The 11,416-nt window shown below is 38.4% G+C and overlaps 2 protein-coding genes across 2 annotated transcripts; both read left to right on the top strand.

The window, feature by feature from the left end:
- Positions 1-507: 507 nt before the first annotated feature.
- ykt6 (YKT6 v-SNARE homolog (S. cerevisiae)) lies at positions 508-5,979 on the top strand. The gene is made up of 8 exons (XM_017412264.3): positions 508-698; positions 1,016-1,168; positions 1,321-1,403; positions 2,321-2,421; positions 2,502-2,606; positions 2,878-2,943; positions 4,129-4,230; positions 4,318-5,979. Exons 2-8 carry the CDS (start codon positions 1,065-1,067, stop codon positions 4,351-4,353), a joined length of 597 nt encoding a protein of 198 aa, XP_017267753.1. The 5' UTR covers positions 508-698; positions 1,016-1,064; the 3' UTR covers positions 4,354-5,979.
- Positions 5,980-6,462: 483 nt separating this feature from the next.
- On the top strand, positions 6,463-10,986 carry sb:cb288. Its single transcript, XM_037976328.1, has 5 exons — positions 6,463-6,622; positions 7,066-7,120; positions 8,157-8,228; positions 9,147-9,231; positions 9,459-10,986. The coding sequence occupies exons 1-5, from the start codon at positions 6,536-6,538 to the stop codon at positions 9,505-9,507; spliced, it is 348 nt and encodes a 115-aa protein (XP_037832256.1). The 5' UTR covers positions 6,463-6,535; the 3' UTR covers positions 9,508-10,986.
- Positions 10,987-11,416: the final 430 nt, after the last annotated feature.

Raw genomic sequence — 11,416 nt, 5'->3', positions numbered from 1 at the left:
TTAGGATTTTTAAAAAATATTATTTTTATATAAGTATATATTTTAATTACTAATTGATCAAAAACAATGATTGTTTATGTTTATGTACACCAAACAAAAGCACGGCACTCAGAATAATAAGTGTATTGCCAAGGGGGGGCCACTGGGGGGCAACCAAGTTTTTTTTAGAGGTGACAATTACCCCCGTGGCCCCTTTTTAGTGGTGGCCCTGTTTATGAACAACTTCCTGCACTGTATTTACTGTAGTTTTGTATGGTCAGAACTCAGAAAGCAGGAACTTATTGTGTTTATTCAATTCAACAGTGAACAAAAATAACAAAATGCTAGAAAGTAACAGAATAAAGGAAGTTGTTATGAAAAGGTCGTGAATGGGACCCCGTTCTTTAGGTAGAAAACCATCAATGTGACAGAAAGAAGACGAATAATTAGAAGGAAGAACTCAAGAACGTAAACATGTTATGACGTCTGAAACCAGCAGGGGGCAGTAAAGCAGACTTTTAGGACGCAAACTGTCGTAAAGCGTCAAAGAAGAAGAACGGAAAGGCGTTTGTTTCCACCGAGTCAACTATCTCTTATGGGGCTTTGACGTGGTCACTGGAGTATAACTTTAACTGCTCAGAAAACACCAAAATTCTTGTGTGATTTGTTTTGTTTCGCCGTTTCGACGGAAATCAGGCGGTTTGCTGCTGGTTTGTTTGGTAAGTTAGCTCAGGCCTCCCCCCTCCTCCTCCTCCGGCGAACAAAAATATAGCATCTGTGGCTAGCTAGTCTAAGTTAGATTCAAGGAAGGAGTTTAAATAAATTCGTGTTTTCCTTCGTCGTCAGTCTGTAAAAGCAGATGTCAGTGAGGAAACTAAGTCCCATGAGTTTGAGTCTGGTTGGCAGTAAACAGGTAGCCTGCCAGCTGGACAGTACCGCTTTCACTTTAAGCCAAGTCTGCTTCACTCGGAGACGCTAGCTGAGCCGAGTTGGCTAACAGATAATGCTCTCATGTGATTCTGCTTGTCGTGATTAGACCACCGTGTCCGCTGTAACTCACCGAGCAGACCCGATCTGACGGCATCATGAAGCTGTACAGCCTCAGCGTCATCTACAAGGGATCCACCAAAGCCAACCTCCTGAAAGCGGCCTACGACCTGTCATCCTTCAGCTTCTTCCAGCGCTCCAGGTGCCTCTGGATCATTTATCCAAGAAATGCTTCTGTTGTAGCTCATGATATTTTGAAGTATTTCATTGTGAGGTTTTGTCAGCTGCAGACCCTTGTATGCCACATATCATGTGTGTTTTCCATGAGTAATTATGTTATTTTTGTATGTTTAGTGTTCAAGAGTTCATGACTTTCACCAGTGCCTTGATTGTTGAGCGAACATCTCAAGGAACCCGTGCCTCCGTCAAAGAACAAGGTAGGACTGGGACGATATAGTCCAATGTAAAATGTCTAAAACCAGTTTGCCTCACCTTGTTTTGATTTGCAACAGATGTTACTTTGAAAATAACATTGCTTTGTTTGGTTCTACTGCCAGGAAGTGTATTTTACAAGGTAGAAAAGCACAGCGTCCAATTTGGAAAGAATCACTGAAAGGTGACGGGGTGATCCGGCCTCTGAGTGGAAAGAAATATTTTGTAGGATTTGAACTCCTGAACAATCGTTCTTTAAAATTTAATCAAATTAAGTAGATTTCCACACACAAACACAGAATATCTTCTCCATCGTAGGGACCATCATTATCTCTCCACAGCCACTCCTAATGAATTTGTTCCAAAACGTTTCCTTTATTTGCATATTTCATTCTGCTGTGTGTAACTATTACAAAAGTGTGTGTTTCTACAATGAATGGGGACAAAAACAAACACATTCAATTAAATGTGAAAGACTTTTTTTCAGTAAAAGGAACTGATACTGCAAAATAAATGTAAAAAAACATAATTATCAAATATATTTACAACACATTTTTTTAAAGAAGTTGCTGCAATATTTCTAGGTTTTTATTTTATTTATTGTGACAGTTTAACTCCTTCATATTTCTGTAGATAATTCCTGAAAGTTGGGAACTATTTAAAAGCAAAACGTATTATTCAGATGTGTTTGAATGCACCTTATTTGACACAACTTTTTATTTTTTACACAACCTGTGGTGTGAGTAGAAAGCATTCACACATTTCAGTGTTGATGATGGGAACCTTTGAGGTAAACTGAACATTTAAACATAATTTTATGCAGTTTGACCCACTGAACCTCCTGAATTATTAAATTGAATGGTTGCGTTGCATGAGGCTGGTTTTAACTTTGAATATGGTTTAAATTTTGACACTTTTGCAGAGTACCTGTGCCACGTGTATGTGAGAAATGACAACCTGAGTGGTGTGGTGATTGCAGACACTGAATATCCACAGAGGGTCTGTTTCACGTTGCTTGATAAGGTTGGTATAAAAACATAGCTGTTGTTATAGTACTTTGCAATGAAATTATTATTTTTTTTAAGCTTCACGTTGTTTTGTAGGTATTAGAGGAGTTCTCCAGGCAAGTGGACAGCATCGACTGGCCTTCTGCTAATCCTGAAACTGTAAACTACAAAGCACTGGATATTCACCTTGCAAAATACCAGGTCCGTTTGTTTTTGGTAGGCTTTTAATCTGTGTTCAAAATGCTTTAAAAACAGTATAAATTAGACTCAACTGTGGGTCACGTTTGATATTTTCCTAATATAATTTAACAGCATTTATGAAACACAGCTTATTTATGCTTTGGAGACAGCATAAAGACGGGTTCTTGAAATCCAATAATCCAGTTGTGGCTTTCATGGAGCATATAATTACAGACAGAATGTTATAACTGTGTACTTGATAGCTGGTTGTTATATTTATTTATTTTCCCAGAACCCCAGAGAAGCAGATGCGATGACCAAAGTGCAGGCGGAGCTGGATGAGACAAAGATCATTTTGGTAAACTACTTCCTAATACTTTGAAGCTGAAATATTTGCACATGACTGATTTCAAAAGATAATTTAAGTCCTAGCCAGTTTTCTATCTTAATGCTACATTCACGTTAAGCGTGGAAAGCAAATCTTACTAGAGCACTAAACTGAGGTGATGAACAGTAAATGTTCTCTGAAAATCTGAGGCTCAAAGTTAATCCGTTGTGGAGAAACAGACTTTTCTGCAGATTTAATTTAAGAGCACAATGTGTGCAGTGTCTCTCTGTAGATGCTGATGTATTTTAATTTCTAAAACACGTCCTCTGAGAGGACTCCAAGAAGAAATACTCTGCTTTCCACTGAAGTGGGAGACATTTAGTCCCCATGAACGGCAAAACATTCACCTCCAACTAAATTCAAGTCAAGATCTTCATTTCCAGAGAAAACTGTAAAGAACGATGGTGCTTCTAAAGTTAATGGAACTTCTTTGTTTTACATGTCAGCAGATTTTAGGAGCTTTTAAACCAACAGAACCCAGAGTCTAAATGGTCCCGAGCCTTTTTTCTTTTTAAATAATTAAAGCTTCTATCAGCTCTGGGTCTGGTATATTTCTGCTGAGTGTTAATGACATAAATGAGTCGGCTGAAATGTGGCGCTCCTCCTCAATGGCCTTTACCGGGTTGTAAGAGCTGCTGCTCTGATCCACCAGTTGTTTTAAAGGGAGTGTGTTTCACATGTAATAATGTCAAATTTGTGAAGGTTTTGGAATATGACAAAACGTGTGGAAGCAGCTCGAAGCAAAGGGTGGTGTTGTCTTGTCAGATCCAAAGATTTAATGCCTGTTTGTAGTTTTAATAATGTGGTTAACATGGTGTGCCAGGCTCTGTAAAGCCCAGAATTCTTTCTAGCCATTAAAACCAGATTTGTTTGATTTTTAATAGAAATCTCATGGTGACAGTTTTAGCTCAGTGAGTTATTTCTCTAGTTTATAGGTCCAAGAAAGTGTTTACTTACACAGTCATCATTTTAGATTCCCTAATGCTGAAATGTGGAGGAAGAAGATGTCATCGTACGTGCATTTGTAACAGGATTCAACTTCTTTAAGCAGATAAACTAATTATCCTGTTTTTGGTCCATTAGTTTTATTGGCCAAATGATGGGTCACAATCTTTGTGCAGCACTTTTAAATGAAGAAACGTTTCCCTTCTGCAGCACAACACCATGGAAAGTCTGTTGGAAAGAGGAGAGAAACTGGATGATCTTGTGGCAAAGTCGGAGCACCTGGGAAACCAGTCCAAAGCCTTCTACAAGACCGTAAGCACCGTTAACTCATCTCGCTGACTTCAGAGTGCACGACTGTCAGCTGTCACTCTTTAAACGCTGTCTTCTCTCTGTTAACAGGCGCGGAAACAGAACTCGTGCTGTGAAATCATGTGATGCCGCTGCCTTGTCCTCGTGGGCACAACTCTCTGCCTTTCTGCTTTTCCTGCAACCTCCATCATGCACCAGCTGCCGGCTCTCCACTGGGACGCTGCGTAATCCGAGATGGGGCGCCGGGGATGAGAGCGGGACAGGGGTGGCTAGTTTGAGCGTGACTTTTAAACCGTGACTGATGGGGGCTGAAGGAGCGATGGGGTTTGGTCAGGGGAAGAAATAACAGTTATAAATCTTTCTTAACCTTTCAAAAGATGAACATCCGTGTGGTGATTATTACCAGCTGAGGACATTTATAATGTGACGTTATGTACTGGTGATGTGTCGTCAAAATGTCTTCAAAACCATTTAATGTTATTCAGATTGAATCGAAACATAATAGCTTGATCTCTTAAAATTATTGAAAAAGTATTAATCACACTTGTGCTTTTTGCTTCAAGGCAACTCTGACAATCTCACAATCTTATGTACTCTCATGTTATCGTTGCAGCGTAACCCTTCAAACCGGTTTTCTTCTCGGTGTGACCTTGTATGCCCACTAGGTGGCACTGTTTATTTACGTCACAGTTCCAACGGGCCTCAGTATTCAGCTCAGTGTACTAACTTGGTGAAACAAAACTGCAATTGATTACTCCGATATGAAAGTTTCAGTGAACTTTACAGTAATTTTTAAAACAGCTGCGCTTTACTGTATTTAGTTATAACGGCTTTTTTTTTTTTTTTGGTCTGGTAATGTTAAATGAACTCTTAAACATTCCTGGTTCGGATGACTGCGTGAAAAGCTGATAAGATGTGGAGAAGTTTAGTTTAATCTCATTTACGGTGCGCCTCTTAAAAGCCTGCTTTACCTTCTGATACCAACTGACATGACACTTAAAAACATTTTGTTTTTGTTTTTTTTTAATTTCCCCTCTCTTTTGTACCTCGAAGCCAAGCATCACCTCACACTCACCCAGCCGCAGTGACTGAGGTGATGCTGCATTTTCTGGCCTCCTACTGTGCGCTAGTCACATTTCTCCTAAAATGGGTAAAATATGCACATCTGACTCCTAAAGTAACTCCACGGATGACACTTTTTCCCTCTCTTGGTGAACACAGTTTGCTTTACATTTATATCTGACTGGGTAGAAACAAAATTTTAGACATTTCTGATGACTCTAAGATGAAGCGATGCCTTTGGTTATGCATTTTAGATGTTTCTCTGCTCTCTCTAACGTGTGTGTGTATGTGTGTGTGCTGCTGATACAGCCTCCAGCTGCAGGCTGTGTTGATGTTGAGTGCCTGTGTGTATGTTGAGAAGATTGTTTGTGCTCTTTCTGCTTTTTACAGTGTAAACTTTGGTGCAATATCTGCAGCCTGTTGGTGTGTGTTTCTTTAAAGTAAAGAGGAAAAACAATGTTTCTCATAAAGGACAATTAATTAAACTTTGTCTATGCTTTTCTTTTGACTAACTCCAACATAAATCTTATCTAGGGTTGTTGTTTTTTCAGATGTTTTAGGCTTTAGACAACTTCCAGCTCGGTCGTATTAGATCACCTGTCAAATTATTCTGTAGTGATTTACAAGTCTGATCTCAGGAACCCGCTGTATTAAACAGTATGCATTAAACATTTTGTTTTGGGAATAAAACTGTAATTATTTTTTTGTTTTTAGACATAGATTTGTTCATTCAATGACACCAAAAAAGGTAATTTCACTTCGGTCAACAAGATAACAGTTTCTGGTGTAACTTGTTCTAATTTTTGAGGTCTAAAAGTGATGATGTATTTGCAGACGACGGAGCAGGAAGGAAGCACTCTTTCTTCAGCGCAATCAACTTTTTAATAGCAAACCATAAATATTTGACAAAAGAGAAAAGAGCCAGAACTAGTTGTTAAATAGGGTAAAAAAAACACTGTTACCCTGAGAGAAACACTCAGCTTTATGGAAGCCCAAACCCACCAATTTAATTAAAAATATATAAATTTCAGGTTCATATTTATGAAATAGTCTCTCATAATTTATTATAAATCTAATTACTATATGTATAATAGTTTTTGATTACGCAACAGCTGAAGAGTATACCACACGGCTCCACAATTAGAGGAAAACCCGTTTTTTTTTGTTTTTTTTGAAAATCCGAGTTTTTGGAGAAGCGCTTGAACGTAGCACAAGGCGCCCAGCTGAGGCGAGGAGAAGCCGAGTGATGAAGATCGAGTCCGAAGCAGGAGAAATGTGGACGGAGATGGAAAACAGGAGCACGGCTACCGTCAGCAAAGTTTTCAGCTCCGAGGTGAGAAGCTAAAAGGAAGTTAATACGAGTTTTATCTCTCTCCGATCTGCGAAAATGTGCCAAAACAAGCCCGGGTGTGTCGGAATGAGCGACGGTCGGAGCCTTAAAGCAGATTTTTGCCGAGGCTGTGTAAAAGCTTTTCAAGAATAAGGCAAACATTTTTGGACACATGCGGTCAGCTCGGAGTTTGTTTTTCTTGCATACTTGTCTTATCTTCCCTCCTGTCGTCACTCTGATTTTCCACAGTGTTGGACTTCCTGCACCAAGTTTCCACTGCTGCGAGCAGCGAGCTGCTCCAAACATTGAATTTATTCAGGATTTCTAACTTGCATTGCATTTTTTTTTTTTTTACTTGACTAATCTAAATTTGCACAAAGGCTGTCACCCTCACAGTATCTCTGCTTTTGTTTTGCTCTAACAAGAATGATTTGCTGCGTTTTCAGGTGGTTGACTCAAATCCTGCAGAGCAGCTTTTCCTGCCTGTCCAACAGAGAAACAGTAAGTTTCAGTAAAAACAGCCTTTTAGGCTCAGGGCATTCAGCTTTTTATCAGGGGTGCTCACTGCAAACAAATCAACCACACACACACAAATGCTATCCTGATCTCCATCAAATGGTGCAGTTTGAAAGGGTTTACTCCGGAAGTTTTCCCAAAAATATTTAAAGCGGTTCTGAAATGTGGGTCCACGCACAATGTAAACAAAGCGCTCAGCTTAGTCACACGTTTGACCTACATTAGGCTGGCCTTAATGTGTGCAGGTAAACTAATATGGCCGATAAGTTTAACCTGTTTTCAGTCACTCCGGCTGTGTCTGTAGGTAAACAAACACATGTGGTAGGTAGCATCCTGTCACTTTTTATTTTTTTTTTTTAATTTAAGGACACATTGCCCTAATTATGAGAAGAATATTATGCAGATTTTCTTTCTTTGTAATTGTTTGTTGTTTTGGCATTGGGTACCTTTTAAATCAATCAACACGTGAGCTTTAACAGACATGTTCAGTACCTACAGAGCTTAACCACCACACTAAATGTCCACTGGACCTAAAGACCTTTACTGTTTACAGAGGTTTAAGGCAAAACAACAGTTTGAAAGAAGCTTAACAGTCTGAAAACACAAAGACGTTCCCATTTTACGACAAGAGGAAAGTATTGAGTGAAGACAGAACAGAAGTGTTTCTTGCAGAAACTGTTTGAATCCACAACAAACGTTGTTTACCTGCAGCACTTTGGAGCATGTTTACATCAGAAATAATGACCACAGTTTGAATTCTTTAACTTTCAGAGTGTCAACACTTGAAAAAGTTGATGTGATAGATGCAGTAGCCAACATCTAAACATTTCTATATTTCATTATTCCGCTTGTCAGTGTATCAAAGTATCTTTAGGATTTGTGCTTCTTTCTTTGCAATAATGAACCTTTAACATGTTAGACAATAACTTTAGGATAATGTTAACAGACATTCATAATTTACAATTATTTTCAAGGGTCAGGTTGTTTTTTTCCGTTTTGTATTGACTATCCCCCCCTAAAGTTTCCACTGCAGCTGCAGCTTGTCCTTCCTGCACAGAAGACCCTCTAACCAGGAGCAGTGGGATCATCCCTGGTGAGAATAACTTCTGTCGTTTCACAGCTGATCGTTTTTATACGCCCTGTTGGAGTTATGGGGGTGGAGGGCGTAAGACGAACAGCGAACAAAAACGGTTTTCTGCAGTGTTTTTCTTTTCAAAAATGACTGGAGGCAAAAATAAAAACCTATGGGTTTTTTCTTCTTTCTTTCTCATCTGATTTTATCTCCTGAATCAGAAACCTGATTTTTTTTTTTTACACAAATCATCAGTTCTTTTTTGTTATAAGCAGTTTAAATGTCTTGTTTGTATTTTCACATTTATCTGCCTCTTGGTTATTATTTAAACTTTTTCAGCGGAGAACCTTTGCACTTTGGTATAACCTTGTGTCCTTCATGCTTCTGTTTGCTTGGGAGAGATATCGGCTGTAAAGAGTTTTGTAGCCAAAATGTTGAGTTTGGTGCCTTAATGCCATCTCTCATTACCTGCTTGTTTAGTTTTAAAGTACTTTTGATTTCATAGCAATCTGAGCTCCTTTTTTTTAATCCAATCATCAAAATTGTTGTGTTGAGACACAACTGCTGCAAGAAAAGACTGCCAGTGTTTCAGATAAGTGGAAGTTAAAAAATACAACTTATGCAGGAAATTTGAAAAAAAAGAGGAATTTCAAAATTCTGGTGAAAACAACAAAACGACTCCTTATTGACAGTTAAAACTCTGCTCTTGTTTTCTTCTTGCAGAGTAAAGCATTTACTTTAGTACATGTGTATCATATTACTGCAGTGGAGATGGACAATTTAGGAGCATAAAAATGCTAATTTACACAGCCACAATCATAATTCCTTTTTAGGAAAACAGTTATTTTGGCTCAAACGATGAAAAGCAGCTGATTACTACATTCGGTTTGTGTTCCACGGCTTTTAACGTGCAAATGAAGACATTTTTTTGCCTTTTAGGTGCAGTCGCAGCCACCGTGTTTATTGCCTTTCTGCTTAGTCTCTACGCTGTTCTCTGGAAGTGCATGATGTCACCGCCACGAAGGTAAAAAAAACAATACAAGTTCTAACTTGAGATTTCCGGAGCTTCAGGCTGATTTTATCAAACGTGGTGATCTTTCATACGGCTGTTTGTGCACCTGTCTTGTACACGTCTGAAGTTTGCACCGCAGCTCATCACAAACACCACTGCAGAAGTTCTGCACGCTGTCTGAATGCTGCGCTTTTACTGTTAGTATTCTTAAAAATAACTAATGTCTGGTTTCATTTCAGAAAGAAAAGCAAGCTGAGAGCAAGAGTAAAGCAGAAGACTCCCGTTTGAAGGAATCATCTCCTGTTTAGCATCTTAAAGGTGTGGATGAAAACCTGAAAGTGGACTTTTCTCTTCGAAGGAAACCCTGAGAAGACATTCCGTAAAGCCTCTCTGTGAAGTGGACGTGCGACTCGTCCCTCGCAGCTGCAGCCTGCTGGTGGCTTTTGTTGACTCGAAGCCTTTTAAAGTGAAACTGTGTTTTTGGCAGACCTGACTGGTCTCTTTTTTATTTTAATTGACACCACTGATCGAGGAGCTGGCTCAGGCTCCAGCTCGCTCCGTTCACCAATAAGCTATGTGTCATAGAGAAACTATATATTTTTTTCTATCTGTAAATATTTTATCATTTTTTGTACCAAATGGATGATTTGCTCTGTGCATGCATGCTTTTGTATTGTTTTGCATGGTTTGAAAAATGTACAGAGCCAAAAATTAGGTCTTAGTCTGAAAGTCCCATAAAGTTTAGTTCAGAGTATTTTTATATGATGTGTAATACTGGGATAGAAATTATGTTTTTTAAAAGAACATTTAAAGATATTAAAAAGGGTTTCTTTTTTTTTCTAAATCTGGAAAATGATTTCAAAAGTTACTGACTAATCCTGCATTTGAGGGCAAATGCTAATTTTATATCCAGTGCGTCACATTGTGACAAGCTCAACATTTCCTGAAAATTTCATCCAAATTTGTTCATTAAGTAATCTTGCTAACAGACGGACAAACCAACTAACACTACTGAAAACATAACCTCATGGCAGAGGTAAAAAATAGGTAGCAAACAACATTAATCTTTTCAGGGAACTTTAAAGTTCCTGTTAACTTGTAGTGATCCATCTGCTTCTGAATATTGAGCTCATTTCCTGTGAAGGCAGCAGCTGAGGAAACCTACTCTCTAAGGAGCCACGGCTGTTTAAGAACTACTCTCTATTGTGCTGAGTGCTGCTAAAATTACAATAAGTGAAAGTGTGTCTTTGAGAACAGGAGAAGTCAACTTTAGTTTTCTATGACATAAGTAAAAGTATTTCAACAGACTGCTCACAAAACTTCTGCCTTTTGTGTGTTTGGCAAGAAACTGTTGTAGGTGGCATCGTGCAAGATGGATTAAATAAACAAAATTTAGTATTGTACGATCAAATGGATAGATTTTTTTATAAGTGGTGTTTTGGGGAATGTCGTGAGCTGTTAATATTTGACTTTTTTGTCAGAAATGCAGATTAGTTCTGACTGGACTGACAAACTAATGGTTAGTCCCAGATCAAAACCAAAGTGGATCACTGCCGTCTTTAAACAACACCATTCTCAAAAAAATCTACTAGGCTCGATGCTAATGTGTGTTGTTTTTTGGTAAGCCTTTATATTCTTTATATTAATATATATATTTCCAGTAAATTTATTGTGATTGTATTTGAAATCTTCTAAATTTGTTCACTTTTCCCAGGATGTTGTTCTTACTATATGACTTTAAAACCGTTGAATAAACTGTCACTTGTGTTTCGTTTTGGTTCTTTCCCCACTTTTTGATGGTTAAGGCATAAGGTCACTGCAACCTCACAAAATTAATTTTGGCTTCAGACTTCACAAATGTCAAACATGACAAAATAGGGCTGCAAAAACAGTGCATGTCAAAGGTCATCTTCATCAAAACAACGTTGTGCAAAACACTTCTGCTCCTGTTTTTCAAGGCCACTACTGAGTAAAGAAAGCTGAGTTGTGAAATGTTAAACTTCAGCTTATAAACTGGTAGTTTGTCACACTGGATGGAGCTGTAGGCTTCTGTGCATTGTTAACTATACACAGTCCAAACATAGTAAGCATATCAAACTGGATCAATTGTTAGAAAAAAAAAAGATTATTTTGACTGTTGTTGCAGCAACACATCTCAAAGAAGTTGGAACAAGGGCAACAAAAGGTTGTAAAAGTA

This window comes from Kryptolebias marmoratus, linkage group LG1 (genome assembly GCF_001649575.2).
Source record: "Kryptolebias marmoratus isolate JLee-2015 linkage group LG1, ASM164957v2, whole genome shotgun sequence".
In the NCBI taxonomy this organism is placed as follows: Eukaryota; Metazoa; Chordata; class Actinopteri; order Cyprinodontiformes; family Rivulidae; genus Kryptolebias; species Kryptolebias marmoratus.
This window is presented reverse-complemented; position numbering and strand designations above follow the sequence as displayed.